A 17,411-nucleotide genomic window follows, 5' to 3' on the forward strand; every position below is an offset into this window, starting at 1 on the left:
AACTCAGAAACATTGATACGTAAAGACACATGCAGCCCCATGTTTATTGCAGCATTGTTCACAGTGGCCAGGACATGGAAACAACCAAAAAGCCCATCAATAGATGACTGGATAAAGAAGATGTGGCACATATACACTATGGAATACTACTCAGCCATAAGAAATGATGACATTGGAACATTTACAGCAAAATGGTGGGATCTTGATAACATGATACAAAGCGAAATAAGTAATCAGAAAAAACCAGGAACTGCATTTTTCCATACGTAGGTGGGACATAAAAGTGAAACTAAGAGACATTGATAAGAGTGTGGTGGTTATGGGGGGGAGGAGGGAAAGGGAGATGGAAAGGGGGAGGGGCACAAAGAAAACAAGATAGAAGGTGACAGAGGACAATCTGACTTTGGGTGATGGGTATGCAACATAATTGAACGATAAGAAAACCTGGACTTGTTATCTTTGAATATATGTATCCTGATTTATTGATGTCACCCCATTAAAAAAAATAAAATTATTAAAAGAAAATGTTAAATACAAAAATGATTTGTTTAAGTAAACAAAATCTTATGTAATTTGTTTAGAATAAATGTGAGTGAAAAAATTTTAATTTACAACATTATTTTAATAAAAATATAATTACATACGGTATAAATATCCAAACGGTATCATAGTCGAAACAATATTTAATTAATAGAATGACCTTGAAAAGGTTATATTGCAAATAAAACAATTATTTCGTTTTATAAAAAAAAAAAAAAAAAGAACTTCCAAAGCCTGTGGAAAGAACTAAAGCTTCAAATTCAAGAAGCAAACAGAACACCAAGTTTTCTTAACCCCAACAAACCTACTCCAAGGCACATCATAATGAAATTGGCACAAACCAACAGCAAAGAAAAAATTCTAAAGGCAACCAGGGAGAAGAAGAATACAACATATAAAGGAAGACCTATTAGACTATCATCGAATTTCTCAGCAGAATCTCTATAAGCTAGAAGAGAGTGAACCCCAATATTTAAAGTTCTGAAAGAGAGGAACTTTCAGCCAAGAATACTATACCCATCAAAGCTATCCTTCAAATATGAAGGAGAAATAAAAACATTCACAGATGCAGAAAAGACGAGGGAATTTATCATCAGAAAACACCCACTTCAGGAAATACTAAAGGGGGTTTTCCAACCAGATACAAAGAACAAAACAAAACAAAACCACAAGTAAAAGCTCCACCAAGAACTGCATGATTCCATACATAGGTGGGACATAAAAACGAAACTAAGTGCATGGACATAAGTGTGGTGGTTATAGGGGGGAAGGGAGGGGGTGAGGGTAAGGGGGAGGGACACAAAAAAATCAGATAGAAGGTGACAGAGGACAATCTGACTTTGGGTGATGCGTATGCAACATAATTGAATGACAAGATAACCTGGAGATATTATTTTTTGAACATATGTTTCTTGATTTATTGATGTCACCCCATTAAAATTAGTGAAAATTTATAAAAAAAAGAAAAAAAACACTGAACTAATATATTTCAGGGAAGAAATGCTATTGAAATAATCTTACTTTTATTCAGTGTTTAAATATGCTAGAAACAGTGCTAAATCCTTTTTTAATTCTTAACTTAAATAGGCATTATCTTTTTTATAGATGTTCAGCTAGGTTAAATTTTATATAACTTTACCTTGCAGAGTTAACAAGTGGAAGAATTGAAACTGTAATTCCTGCTCTTGCTGATCCTAGAATCCAAGAAATCTATATCAAAGAATTATTGTAGGAGAGAATAAGTAGAATAGGGGGGCCCGATTTTCAGTTGATTTTAACTTTGAATAATTGTAGAACACATTCTCGGATCTGTTTGGTTCTTACTCCATAGATAATAGGGTTCAGCATAGGTGTTACTAACAAGTACATGTTGGCCATCAGGATGTGGGCCTGATGTGGTATATGTTTACTGAATCGGTGGGTGAGGAAGGAGAAAAGAGCAGGAATGTATAAAGTGAGGATGACACAAACATGGGACCCACAAGTGCTGAGAGTCTTCAGTCTAGCATCTCTAGAAGGGAGATTGAATACAGTGCAGAATATCTGTATATAGGACAGAGAGATGCATGCCACATCAATTCCAACAATTAAGATAATGACTGCCAAGCTATAAAAACTATTGATGGAGATGTCAGCACAAGCCAATTTTACCACAGCCATATGCTCACAATATGTATGGGGGACAATATTGGTCCGGCAATATGGCCACCTCCTTACCAGAAAGGGATGTGGTGTCATTAGTGCTAACCCACGCAGAAGTGCCACTATGCCAACCTGAGCCACCACAGAGTTTGTTAGAATGGATGAGTGTCTCAAGGGATTGCAGATTGCCACATATCGGTCAAGTGCCATGGCCACAAGAAGCCCTGATTCCACCCCAGAGAAAGCATGGATGAAAAACATCTGAGTGAGGCAGGCATGGAAGTTAATTTCACGATAATTAAACCAGAATATAACCAACATCTTGGGAAGAATAGAAGTTGACAAGATGAGGTCTGTGATGGCCAACATGGCAAGAAAATAAAACATGGGTTCGTGAAGAGTAGTCTCAGTTTTGATGATAAAAAGGATGAGCATATTTCCCATGAGAGCAACAACATACATTAAGCAGAAAGGAATGGATATCCAAATATGCACGTCTTCTAGACCAGGTATGCCCATCAGGATGAAAGTGCTGGGATTGGTGAATGCAGTGAAGTTAAATTCAAGCATGGTAATTCTGGTTACATGAAGGCATACACTTGCTCTCTTTCCCTCCTTTGTCCCTGGAGCATTCAAAGGCACTTATACTCTATAATTATACAATATAGGTCTACTCAGTGTAAAATATAACCAAGAAAGTTTATTTAAAATTTACTTGCCGCTTGGTAAACTTCTTTAAAATTATATTATATGTATTTCATCTCTCATTGCCAGATATTAATCTCATTAAGGACCAGTTGGAGTAGAAGCGATCTTCTCTATTCTTCTTTAGGCTCCGAACATTCGGAATATTCAGCTTGATAGTAGGTGTTCTCCTTTTGTCTGTGAAAACTATACTAAGTGAACATTCTGAAAAATAACACAGGTTCCTCACATCTTAATAGGTAAGGGGAGAAAGACCGCTAATATCACTCTCATTGAAAAATACCCTCCAAGTTAATTATGGACTTTTTGCATGAAGTATAGTCCAAATAGGTATTTGTGAAAGCAACATATAAATGAATAATAAATTTTCCATATTTACAATACTTTTGACAAAACTTTTTGAAATTTAACTCCTTAGTGAATTTTTGGCTATAAAAGAAACAACATAACTCTCAGACAGAACAAAGCCCAAAAAGCATGCTCCCTGGATACTCTAGTATCCCTGAAAAAATGTCACTTCGACAGCTGCCCATGTTTTCATAGTGGATAATAGATATATGAAAGATTTAATAATCACTCCTTTGGATGATATATCCTGGATGAGTGTTTCAGAAGATTGCAGATTTTATATATATATGTATGTATATCACATATATATGTAATATCTATATAATATATATAATATAGATATAGATATAGATTTTGAATATAATATCCTCAAAAGAATAATAATTAAATATTTATTTTTAGCAAATTAATATTGGATTGTTAACTAACTAGAGTACAGGAACTTCTTACCATACCTAAGACTTTAGAATACACTATACACTTTGGGGAAAAAAAAGACTGGTGAGCTCTAAATCAATAAAATAAACATCAAGATTTGAAATTAGTAATAGCTGCTACTTTTAGTGTCATACTGTGTAACATAAAAAATGCTAAGAGTCATTAGCCAGTGACCAATTGTTGATTTGTATAAAATATAATGAGGTCACCATTATCATTTTTAACTTATAAAAGGGGAAACTTACACTTAGTATAAGCTAAATACTCCTCCAAAGTCACATAATTGGCATGTACCAGAAGGTGATAACATACCCTGCTTCACTCTAAAACTTCATAATGGTTTCTTTACAGTATGTAACCATAATAAATGAACACTGACATGAACATTTTTCACAGAACTTATCATAAATAATTTTTATGGAACACTTAGAAGCAATAAGAACATATTTTATTTATTGTTTTATAAATGCAATTTTATGGATTAACATGGTTTACAGCAAATCCATAAAATAATCCTAAATTCTTTCTAGTCTACCATCTCAGTTGATATCAAGATGTTCATTGTGAAACTAATGGTAACTATTTTATTTCTGAATAAATTATTCTTAACTCTAGAAAGCATACCTGCATACATTTTCTTTTTCAAAGTTGGTACCAATTGACCAGAGGACTAAAAATTCTAAAGGATGGCTAAGTAAAACCTCAGGAGGATCCTGATTTAACCTTATAAGTGGTTTGTTCCATGTGGCAGGACTGCATTAATTTATCTCTCAGTCCAGAGAAGTCTCCAACTTATCTTTAGAGGGGCCACATTGTCAATCTCTGCTGCACATTCTCAGTCTATTTGCAGTACAGCTGAGTCTCAACAATCCAGAGTAATTTTAAATATCTATTTTTTACCTCTTAGAAGCTTTTCTTCACACCAGTTTGCTACAGTCCCCTCATCTTTGCCTCTTACTTCTTTGGCTTGAGCAAACATAGATGAATTGTTGATGACTCCAGATTAATTTGAATCATTCTCTGCATGTAAAATTTATTACAAGTTTTATAGCCTTACTTGGGGGAAGTCCCAGGGGTTCAAACTGTGCAACAGATGTTTTTCACTAAGAAGGGTAAGTGATACCTGAGGGAGAACAAGTTTTTTTCTATCACATGACATCAAATGATAATGAAATTTGATGAGAGTGAGACAAAAAGAAAGTTTTTGAAGAAATGGTTTATTTACACAAGTGTCTTTGACTCCACTAATTTAGTTAAAATTAGTTCAGTTAAAACTAGTTTTGTTAAAATAAAAATATAGTAATTTAGGAGACTTACCTAAGAAGACAACACAGAAATAAAGTAATACTGTGATACTGCCAGACTTAACTTGCATAATTCTTTCTTTTCTGTGTATAAAATATTCATATGTATGTATATATAAATTCAGATATTTGTAGTTCTACATATACACAATTATGTACTCACATTATTCACATATACATGTATAGGTACATATACACACATACATGCTTATAAAATTATTGCATCTGTAAGAAGCATGGTGATATTATATATAACAAGGAAAATAGATATACACACACCTATACATATTTGTGTATGTGTGTGATTATAATAATTTGATGTTCAGTAAATATCTATTAAATGCTTACTATGTACCTTAGTCTATATTAAATGCTTTGGAAATCATCCCTTGGAGAAAAATATCTAATACCATTCCTTCTCTCAAGAATATTATCCACTGATGAAGGTATTCATATCATAACATATTAAATAATAGTAACTTAGACAAATTAAACAGAATAACATTTTAATAAATGATTGAAGTGACTGTCTTACATTGGTTAGTCAAAGAAAGTTCTTTTGAAGTGGTGACCTTTGTTAGAGACCTAAAAAATGAAAAATGTATGAAGAAATGACTTGAAAATAAAGATTCTAATACCAATTTTAATATATGGAGAAGGGGTTTTCCCATGCCAGCATGTAATTATAGGATACCAGATGGCAGCAGTCTGTTTCTTTTGTTTCAGACGGAACAGTTGTTGGCTTTTTGTGCTTTTCAGGGTACAAAAGGCCATGTTTAGATTCATCCTGTCTCTGCATTGTTGAAGCCCACCTCCCCACCATTTTCATTCATTTAATGGACACAAGTGACCCCCTGAAGGGAGTGCACCAAAAAGTCCAATCACCTTTGGTTCCTGATGGAACCAATCACCTTTGAATCTGAAAGCGGTTCTTCTGATGAGCACCAATGCGTTCTACTTTAATGCACCCCTTAAATTTCCAGAGTGATTTCCATAAGGCCATGCCCCACACAGGCATCACTTTAATTGACCAGTTTTTCATTGCCCATCTACATGATCATATAGCCCGGGCATTGGCTATTGCCCATTAGTCATTAATCATCCAAACATAGAGGGTTTTACCATTGGTTACACCTTCTTTTTTTTTTTTTTTTTAAATAATTTTATTTTTTTAACGGGGTGACATCAATAAATCAGGATACATATATTCAAAGATAACAAGACCAGGGTATCTTGTCGTTCAATTATGATGCATACCCGTCACCCAAAGTAAGATTGTCCTCTGTCACCTTCTATCTTGTTTTCTTTGTGCCCCTCCCCCTCCCCCTTTCCCTCTCCCATTCCCCCCTCCCCCCCGTAACCACCACACTCTTATCAATGTCTCTTAGTTTCACTTTTATGTCCCACCTACCTATGGAATAATGCAGTTCCTGGTTTTTTCTGATTTACTTATTTCGCTTCGTATCATGTTATCTAGATCCCACCATTTTGCTGTAAATGTTCCGATGTCATCATTTCTTATGGCTGAGTAGTATTCCATAGTGTATATGTGCCACATCTTCTTTATCCAGTCATCTATTGAAGGGCTTTTTGGTTGTTTCCATGTCTTGGCCACTGTGAACAATGCTGCAATAAACATGGGGCTGCATGTGTCTTTACGTATCAATGTTTCTGAGTTTTTGGGGTATATACCCAGTAGAGGGATTGCTGGGTCATAAGGTAGTTCTATTTTCAGTTTGTTGAGGAACCACCATACTTTCTTCCATAATGGTTGTACTACTTTACATTCCCACCAACAGTGTATGAGGGTTCCTTTTTCTCCACAGCCTCTCCAACATTTGCTATTATCTGTCTTGCTAATAATAGCTAATATAACAGGTGTGAGGTGGTATCTCATTGCTGTTTTGATTTGCATTTCTCTAATAGCTAAAGAAGATGAGCATCTTTTCATATATCTGTTGGCCATTTGTATTTCTTCCTGGGAGAAGTGTCTGTTCATATCCTCTTCCCATTTTTTTATGGGATTGTTTGTTTGTTGTTGAGTTTTATGAGTTCTTTGTATATTTTGGATATTAGGCCCTTATCTGAGCTGTTGTTTGAAAATATCATTTCCCATTTAGTTGGCTTTCTGTTTATTTTGTTATCAGTTTCTCTTGCTGAGCAAAAACTTCTTAGTCTGATGTAGTCCCATTCATTAATTTTTGCCTTCACTTCTCTTGCCATTGGAGTCAAATTCATAAAATGCTCTTTAAAACCCAGGTCCATGAGTTGAGTACCTATGTCTTCTTCTATGTACTTAATTGTTTCAGGTCTTATGTTTAGATCTTTGATCCATTTTGAGTTAATTTTTGTACAGGGGGAGAGACTGTAGTCCAGTTTCATTCTTTTGCATGTGGCTTTCCAGTTTTCCCAGCACCATTTATTGAAGAGGCTTTCTTTTCTCCATTGTGTGTTGTTGGCCCCTTTATCAAAAATTATTTGACTATATATATGTGGTTTTATTTCTGGACTTTCTATTCTGTTCCATTGGTCTGAGTGTCTATTTTTCTGCCAATACCATGCTGTTTTGATTGTCGTGGCCCTATAATAGAGTTTGAAGTCAGGTATTGTAATGCCCCCAGCTTCATTCTTTTTCTTTAGGATTGCTTTGGCTATTCGGGGTTCTTTATAGTTCCATATAAATCTGATGATTTTTTTGCTCTATTTCTTTAAAAAACGTCATTGGAAGTTTGATGGGAATTGCATTGAATTTGTATATTGCTTTGGGTAATATAGCCATCTTGATTATATTTATTCTTCCTAGCCAAGAACAAGGTATATTCTTCCATCTCATTATATCTTTTTCAATTTCCCTTAACAATGGTTTATAGTTTTCATTATATAAGTCCTTTACATTCTTTGTTATGTTTATTCCTAAGTATTTTATTTTTTTTGTTGCAATCGTGAAGGGGATTATTCTTTTGAGTTCATTCTCAGTTGTTTCATTGTTGGCATATAGAAAGGCTATTGACTTCTGAATGTTAATTTTGTATCCTGCGACCTTACTGTATTGGCTTATTGTTTCTAGTAGTCTTTTTGTGGATTCTTTGGGGTTTTCAATGTATAGGATCATATCATCTGCAAAAAGTGATACCTTTACTTCTTCTTTTCCGATATGGATGCCTTTTATTTCTTTGTCTTGTCTGATTGCTGTGGCGAGAACCTCTAGTACCACATTAAATAAGAGTGGAGAGAGTGGACAACCCTGTCTTGTTCCTGATTTAAGGGGGAAAGCCTTCAGTTTAGTGCCATTTAATATGATGTTAGCTGATGGTTTATCATATATGGCCTTTATCATGTTGAGATATTTTCCTTCTATACCCATTTTGTTGAGAGTCTTAAACATAAAATTGTGTTGTATTTTATCGAAAGCCTTTTCTGCATCTATTGATAAGATCATGTGGTTTTTGTTCTTTGTTTTGTTGATATGGTGTATTACGTTAACCGTTTTACGTATGTTGAACCATCCTTGAGATTCTGGGATGAATCCCACTTGATCATGATGTATTATTTTTTTAATATGTTGTTGTATTCGATTTGCTAGTATTTTGTTTAGTATTTTAGCATCTGTATTCATTAGAGATATTGGTCTGTAGTTTTCTTTTTTTGTGCCATCCTTGCCTGGTTTTGGTATGAGGGTTATGTTGGCCTCATAAAATGTGTTTGGAAGTATTGCTTCTTCTTCAATTTTTTGGAAGACTTTGAGTAGAATAGGAACCAAGTCTTCTTTGAATGTTTGATAAAATTCGCTGGTATAGCCGTCAGGGCCTGGACTTTTATTTTTGGGGAGGTTTTTAATGGTTTTTTCTATTTCTTCTCTACTGATAGGTCTGTTTAGGCTTTCTGCTTCTTCTTGACTCAGTCTAGGAAGGTTGTATTGTTCTAGGAATTTATCCATTTCTTCTAGGTTGTTGAATTTAGTGGCATAAAGTTTTTCATAGTATTCTACAATAATTCTTTGTATATCTACGGTGTCCGTAATGATTTCTCCTCTTTCATTTTGGATTTTGTTTATGTGAGTTCTTTCTCTTTTTTCCTTGGTAAGTATTGCCAAGGGTTTGTCAATTTAATTGATCTTTTCAAAGAACCAGCTCCTTGTTCTATTAATTTTTTCTATAGTTTTACTGTTCTCTAATTCATTTATTTCTGCTCTGATTTTTATGATCTCCTTTCTTCGGCTGGTTTTGGGTTGTCTTTGTTCTTCTTTTTCTAGTTCCTTAAGGTGGGAAGTTAAGTGGTTCACTTGGGCTCTCTCTTGTTTGTTCATATATGCCTGAAGTGATATGAACTTCCCTCTTATCACTGCTTTTGCTGCATCCCATAGATTCTCACATGTCGTATTGTCATTTTCATTAGTCTGTATATATCTTTTGATCTCTGCACTTATTTCTTCTTTGACCCATTCATTTTTTAAAAGTATGTTGTTTATTTTCCACATTTTTGTGGAATTTTTTTCCTCTTTTTTGCAGTTGAATTCTAGTTTCAAGGCTTTATGATCAGAAAATATGCTTGGTACAACTTCAATTTTTCTGAATTTGCTGATGTTGTTTTTGTGACCCAACATATGGTCAATTCTTGAGAATGATCCATGTACACTGGAGAAAAATGTATACTCAGTCACTTTGGGATGAAATGTCCTGTAGATGTCTATCATATCCAGGTGCTCTAGTGTTTTGTTTAAGGCCACTATGTCTTTGTTGATTCTCTGTTTGGATGACCGATCTAGAGCCGTCAGTGGTGTATTGAGGTCTCCAAGTATGATTGTATTTTTGTCAGTTTTTGTTTTAAGGTCAATAAGTAGCTGTCTTATATATTTTGGTGCTCCTTGGTTTGGTGCATATATATTAAGAATTGTTATGTCTTCTTGATTCAGTGTCCCCTTAGCCATTATGAAATGGCCATTTTTATCTCTGAGTACTTTTCCTGTCTTGTAGTCAGCATTATCCGATATGAGTATTGCTACACCTGTTTTTTTTTGGATGTTATTTGCTTGGAGTATTGTCTTCCAGCCTTTCACTTTGAATTTGTTTTTATCCTTGTTACTTAGATGAGTTTCCTGTAGGCAGCATATAGTTGGATTTTCTTTTTTAACCCATTCTGCCACTCTGTGCCTTTTTATTGGTGAGTTTAATCCGTTTACATTTAGTGTAATTATTGATACTTGTGAGTTCCCTATTGCCATTTTATATCTTGCTTTCTGTTAGTTTTGTGTCTTGTTTGATCCTTCTCTTTTGTTTTTCTATCTTTTGTTTTTATTTGGTTGTATTCCATACATCTTTCCTCTGTTGCTATCTTTTTTATCTCATGTGCTTCTGTGGTGGTTTTTTCAATGGTGGTTACCTTTGAGTAATGAAAAGGGTCCCTACCCTGTTCATTGTAGCGAACTATTTTGTGAGTACTTTTGCACTCCATCGTCCTTTGCTACTGTTAATCTCCGTCTTCTCCCCCTCTTTCTTTTTGTTGTTGTCACAGTTTAAATTTGGTTTTATTGTGTTCTTCTTGGAGCTTTTACTTGTGGCTCTGTTTTTTTTTTTGTTCTTTGTATCTGATTGGAGAACCCCCTTTAGTAATTCCTGGAGTGGGGGTTTTCTGATGATAAATTCCCTCATCTTTTCTGTATCTGTGAATGTTTTTATTTCTCTTTCATATTTGAAGGATAGCTTTGATGGGTATAGTATTCGTGGCTGAAAGTTTCTCTCTTTCAGGACTTTAAATATTGGGGTCCACTCTCTTCTAGCTTGTAGAGTTTCTGCTGAGAAATCTGATGATAATCTAATGGGCCTTCCTTTATATGTTGTATTCTTCTTTTTTCTGGCTGCCTTGAGAATTTTTTCTTTGCTGTTGGTTTGTGTCAATTTCATTATGATATGCCTTGGAGTAGGTTTGTTGGGGTTAAGAAAACTCGGTGTTCTGTTTGCTTCTTGAATTTGAAGCTTTAGTTCTTTCCACAGGCTTGGGAAGTTCTCATCTATTATTTGTTTGAGTATGTTCTCCATTCCATTTTCTCTCTCTTCTCCCTCTGATATACCTATTATGCTTATGTTATTCTTTTTGATGGAGTCAGATAATTCTTGTAGGGCTATCTCATTTTTTTTAATTTTTGAGTTTCTTTCTTCTTCTCTCTGTTGTGCCTCAAGTTGCTTGTCTTCTATTTCACTAATCCTCTCTTCTATCTGACCTGTTCTATTAGCTAAGCTTGTTACTTCGTTTTTCAGCTCGTGAATTGAGTTTTTCATCTCTGTTTGATTTGTTTTTATAGTTTCAATTTCTTTGGACATATATTCTTTGTGTTCATTGAGTTGTTTTCTGAGCTCCCTAAATTGCCTTTCTGTGTTTTCTTGTATATCTCGGAGGATTTTTAGTATTTCTATCTTGAATTCTCTGTCATTTAGCTCCAAGGTTTCCAATATATTAAATTTTTTCTCCATAGATTTTTCCTCATCTAGCTGTGTTACCTCTCTTTCTTTTGTATCCATGATATTCGATTTTCTCTTCCTTAATGGCATCTGAGGGTGGTTTTGTTGATAGTACTTCGGGTGTATTGTGAAGCATCTGGAGGCTCCAAGTATAGGTTTTTCTGTTTCTGGTTGAAGATCTTGTTGAGTTTTGGGGGAGATTTATCGGTATCGCTTCCTACTCCGCCATTACTCTGACGTCATCTGGTTACACCTTCTATCATTGCTATAACTCATCATGCAATCGAACCCATTCAAATGATTTATTTTTACCTTTCTCAGTCAGGGACTTTCCATCTGCTAAGCTTAAATGCAGCAACTTTCCAAGCAGAATGTTGTCCATTTATCTTGAAACTGCCATTTATAAACCAAGCAGCTCTTTGTTGTTTGATCAAGAACTGTTCATGGGGCACTGTCAATATTGCCCACATGGTAATCGGTTCTGCAAATTTCTCAGGTAGCTCCAAGTTGGTCCAAGAGGAAATGAGACTACCTACCAGTGGATATAGTGGGTGTTTCTTTGCATTCAACTGAGAGCATGCTTGTGTAGAAATCATATCTATTTTATTTTGGAACATAAATTCTATTAAAAAATCCCAATTTTTACTCAAACTTTCATATTAATCCCAATCTACACTTAAGACTGTTAAGACTTTACCAACAGGTTTCAGAATTGCATTATGCTCCTTGGTCAAGGCATTCCAGGAACTTTTCTCCCTTATTCCCAGCCATTTTACCCTTGCATGTGTTTGTGGCTTTGGGTCCCCAATTGGGGACTGAGTTAGAAGACCCTTGACTCTAAATCAATCTTTATCTTGATTAATTTGCCTAACCGTCACCCTAGAAGATTCCTAGTCAAGTTTATTGTTATAATCTTTGCCTTTGAATTTTTTAATCCCTCCAAACTAGGTAAATACAACAAACTGATTTGAGGCCCTTTAATATTGGGGGACTAATAGAGATTCTTTTGCCCTCCCCCCTCAAATTGTGGCAGAGCTGCATCAATACTTTTGTTTCAACTTTTTCAGTCTGACTTATTCATTCTGTTTTTCAACAACCATTTAAACATCTCACTCTGCTGCTATTAGTCCCTTAAGTCACCCTTTTGTTTCCCACCATTTTAAAAATTACTTTATTATTCTTGGGATTAATAAGACATATACATGGAAGTTAGAAGAGCAAATTTGATAAGGTTTCTAGAATTGTTCAATTTTGTAACAAAGTTACATGGGGTTCCCAGCAACTGGGGTCCCCTTAACCACAGCATTTACCATAGCCTAGATAAAAACACATTTAGTAGGTAAATATCCCAGTCATAAATCCAGTCCCACATGGCTTATACACAAAGTATAGCAGCTGCTATATCTGAGGTGTTCCATTTGCCACTTATAGGAAGAGTTTAGTATTCATTTTTCTCAAACATAAACACAATTGATAGTGGCATATGTACAGTATGCTAAGTTGGTAGTTCCCTCAAGAATAGCTACCAGTATGTGTTGATCATATACAGATATTTATGCTTTTTTAATAATGATCTGTGGGTTTTATATCTACCCAAAGATGACCTTCCATTCTACAGCATTCAAAATCAGAGAACAGTTCCCAATTTGGTTACTCTTATAATTCATTTTAATTAGGGTTCTTTGGGAAAATAATGAGACTTCTCAACAAAATGAGATAATTCTTTCATAATATAATCCTTGATTTCAGTAGTTTATTCATTCCCCTTATATCATCTACCTTCTTGGTGATCAGAGGTCTTAGAGGTATTTTTTATTCCCCATGCATGATCTTTCCCTTTGGTGGCTTTGAAACCAGTCCCTTAAGCTCAGATTGACCCAAATCTATTTTGGTTTAGCATCAAGGCCCAATTAGCACTTTCTTTAACTTCACAAATATTAAATCAAAAATGGATTATAGACTTAAAAGTAAAATTCAAAACTAAAATAAAAGCAGAACATGGGATAAAATGTAGATGACCTTGGATTGGTAATGATTTTTTTGATACAACACAAAATGCATGACATGAGAAAAAATAATTGATACATTGGACTTCATTAACTTATGCTTTGTGAAAGAAACTATTGAGAGGATAAAGTGACTAGTAACACACTGGGAGAAAATATTTACAAAGTGACATAAAAAATACAAAATTCTTTTAAACACAACAAGAAAATAAAAAACTCAATTTTATAAGCAAAAAATCTAAATAGACACCTCACCAAAGAAGATATACAGATGGCAAATTGCATGTGAAATGATGATGAACATTGTATTTCATTAGAGAATTGAAAATTAAAGCAACATTGGGCTCTGCACAGTTAGCTCAGTCAGTTAGAATGTCATTCCAAAATGCCAAGGCTTGTAATTGTCTTCTGTTAGATATTTCCAGATTATGTTAAGACTTGCTTCTACTAAATGACATTGAAGAAATCAACAGCAATACTATAATAGCAAAGGATTTTAATACCCCACTAAAATCCCTAGATAGATCCTCAATAAAGAAAATTAACAAAGAAACAGCAGACTTAAAGGACACACTAGATCAACTGGATTTAATAGATACCTTCAGAACCTTTCACCTTAAAGCAGCAGAGTATACATCCTTTTCAAGTGCTCATGGTACATTCTCTAGAATAGACCACATGTTAGGGCACAAAAGCAGTATCAACAAATTTAAGAAGATTGAAATCATATCAAGCATCTTCTCTGATCACAGTGGCATGAAACTAGAAATCAACCACAACAAAAAAAACTGAAAAATACTCATACATTTGGAAACTAAATAGCATGTTATTAAATAACAAACAGGTTAACAATGAGATCAAAGAAGAAATAAAAAAATTTTAGAAATGAATGATAATGAGCATACAATAACTCAAAATTTATGGGGTAAAACAAAAGCAGTACTGAGAGGGAAGTTCATAGCATTACAGGCATACCTTAACAAGCTAGAAAAAGCTTAAATAATTTAATCTTAAATTAAAAGAACTAGAAAAAGAACAAGTAAAACCCAGAGGAAGTAGAAGGAACAAAATAATAAAGATCAGAGTGGAAATAAATGACATACAGGCTAAAAATACAATACAGAGGATCAATGAATCCAAGAGCTGGTTTTTTGAAAAGGTAAACAAGATCGATGAACCTAACCAAACTCACCAAGAAAAAGAGAGGACTCAAATAAATAAAATTAAAAATTAGAGTGGAGAAGTAACAATTGACATAGCAGAAATACAAGAGATTGTAAGAAAATACTATGAAGAACTGTATGCCAAAAAATTAGATAATCTAAGTGAAGTGGACAAATTCCTTGAAACACATAATCTTTCAAAAAACAAACTAAACAGACAGTTACAACAAATGAGATCAAAACAGTTATCAAAAAACTCCCAACAAACAAAAGCCCTGGGCCAGATGGCTTCACAGGTGAATTCTACCAAATATTCAAAGAACTAACTCCTCTCCTTCTCAAACTATTTCAAAAAATTCAAGAGGAGGGAAGACTTCCAAGCTCCTTTTATGAGGCAAGCATAATTCTAATTCCAAATCCAAGCAAAGACAACACAAAGAAAGAAAATTATAGGCCAATATCTCTGATGAATTTAGATGCTAATATCCTCAAGAAAATATTAGCAAACCGGATCCAGCAGTACATGAAAAAAATCATACATCATGATCAAGTGAGATTTATTCTGAGGAGGCCTCACCCATTTGAGGAATCCAATGAACAATATGAACTGAGGAACAAAATTGAGACAGAGGAGGGATCAAATGGAACAGAGGAAAAGAGGAGAGAGGGAAAGGGGATGATAAGATGGGATAAACCTGAAGGGGATGAGGGAGGGTTCTGTGGGAAGGGGACAAGGGAAATGTTGAGGGGATTACGGGGGAGGCGGGGATGCATTTGGGGCAACACTAGAATTTATGTAAACACCATAAATTAAAATAAATAAAAAAATAAAAAAAAAATAGGCTAAAGTTTTGGTGATGAGATAATGATGAGCAATCAAATATTTTCCTTGGGAATAATTATCCAACCCCCCCCTCCCCAATAGAGTTGCCAACTTTACCAAATAAAATATTGAATAACTAATGTTTCTAAAATGAAAATAAACAGTTTTAAAAAAATATTTTGTTAAAAGTGTGTCTCAAATTATTTTATAATATATTATTAAAATTAATTTGTTGTTTATTTGAAATTCCAACTTAACTTGGCATCTGCATTTAATCTGGAAACCCTATCTCCTAGAAAGGATTATTATTTACAATTATTTTTTGAAAATCATGGCTAGGAGATTAAATTCTGTAGACTGGCTCATGATTACAAGGCATAAATTAAGGAAAAACGTAAAGATAACATCCAGGTCAACAGGTCAAAGGTAGTACTAGAAACCAAATTTAATAGACCAAGTACTGAAGAGATTATTTTTTTATTTTTTTTTATTTTTTTATTTTTTTGTATTTTTTCTGAAGCTGGAAACGGGGAGAGACAGTCAGACAGACTCCCGCATGCGCCCGACCGAGTTCCACCCGGCACGCCCACCAGGGGCGACGCTCTGCCCACCAGGGGGCGATGCTCTGCCCCTCCGGGGCGTCGCTTTGTTGCGACCAGAGCCACTCCAGCGCCTGGGCCATCTTTGCTCCAATGGAGCCTTGGCTGCGGGAGGGGAAGAGAGAGACAGAGAAGAAGGAGGGGGGGGGTGGAGAAGCAAATGGGCACCTCTCCTATGTGCCCTGGCCAGGAATCGAACCCGGGTCCCCCGCACGCCAGGCCAACGCTCTACCGCTGAGCCAACCGGCCAGGGCCAATATCATGTAGTTTTTGATAGTAGTTTATACATTTCTGAATACCAAGATATAATTTTCTACCATCTGAAACAATGAAAAAGGTAAAAACCCAATAATCATGAATGAGGCCAGCCATTTGAATATTTAACCCATCCAACTCCTCTCCCAAAGATAGAGCTTATAGTTATAAAGAGAAAAGAGACTTGGGTAATACTAAAGAAAAATTAAGTCAAGAAGTAAGAAAAAAATGGGTCTTATATTGAAAAATGAGTCACTGAGTTAATAAATAAAGGAGCCTTATCTTCATAAATTTATCTGAAAAGAATGGTAAGATTATTCTCTTGGAAAGATAATCCAATATAGAAAAATACTAAGTCTGGAAAGACTTTTATTAAAAATCATAAAAAATACCCAAAATAGATCAAAACTAAAAGAAAGAAATAAAACTATAAAGTTCTTATAAAAAAAGAAAACCTTTCATGACATTAAATTTATCAATGATTTCTTGGATATGACAAAGGCAACAAAAGAAAGGCAAGAAAAAAGTAAAAATAAATAAACTGTATTTCATCAAAACTAAAAGCTTTAGTGCCTCAAAGAACACTATCCACAGAGTGAAAGGCAACCCAGAGAGTCAGAAAAAATATTTGTAAAACACATATATGATAATTAATATTCAGAATGTATTTTTAAAATATCTCTTAAAATTCAACAATAATAACAAAAATGACTTGCTTAAAAATGGACAAAAGACTTAAATAAACATTCATTCACAAAAATATGTTCAAGAAACCAATAAGTATATCAAAATGCTCAACATCACTACTTATTAGAAAAATGCAAATTAAAAGCACAATGAGATATCACTTCACACCCATAAAAATAGTTATATTAAAAGAAAGAAAGGAAGGAAGGAAGGAAGGAAGGAAGGAAGGAAGGAAGGAAGGAAGGAAGGAAGGAAGAAAGGAAGAAAGAATTATTGCGGTGGATGTGAGAAATTGGAAGAAACATCTGTGCATTTCTAGTAGGAATGTAAAATGATACAGTTGCTACAGAAAAAGGCATGGCAAAAATTTAAACAAAGAGTTACTATATGATCCACCAATTCCACCTCTGGGTATACTACAAAGAAGTGAAAACAGGATTCAAACAG

At 34.5% G+C, this 17,411-nt stretch overlaps 1 protein-coding gene across 2 annotated transcripts; it reads right to left on the reverse strand.

The window, feature by feature from the left end:
• Window positions 1–1,803: 1,803 nt before the first annotated feature.
• Window positions 1,804–10,084, reverse strand: LOC136320605 (olfactory receptor 52R1-like). Of its 2 annotated transcripts, none has more exons than XM_066253762.1 (3): window positions 10,059–10,084; window positions 2,843–2,854; window positions 1,804–2,713 (listed from the first exon to the last, which is right to left on the reverse strand). In XM_066253762.1, exons 1-3 carry the CDS (start codon window positions 10,082–10,084, stop codon window positions 1,804–1,806), a joined length of 948 nt encoding a protein of 315 aa, XP_066109859.1. The 2 variants fall into 2 exon arrangements, with proteins under 2 accessions (XP_066109859.1, XP_066109860.1); XM_066253763.1 differs by lacking the exon at window positions 2,843–2,854 and adding an exon at window positions 4,351–4,362 and having other exon boundaries at window positions 1,804–2,710.
• Window positions 10,085–17,411: the final 7,327 nt, after the last annotated feature.

The sequence above is a fragment of the Saccopteryx bilineata genome, chromosome 1 (assembly GCF_036850765.1).
Source record: "Saccopteryx bilineata isolate mSacBil1 chromosome 1, mSacBil1_pri_phased_curated, whole genome shotgun sequence".
Lineage (NCBI taxonomy): Eukaryota > Metazoa > Chordata > Mammalia > Chiroptera > Emballonuridae > Saccopteryx > Saccopteryx bilineata.

Excerpts from the sequence above, each read along its gene's own strand:
- LOC136320605 (XM_066253762.1), bottom strand. The coding sequence starts at position 10,084 with ATGCTGCCTACAGGAAACTCATCTAA.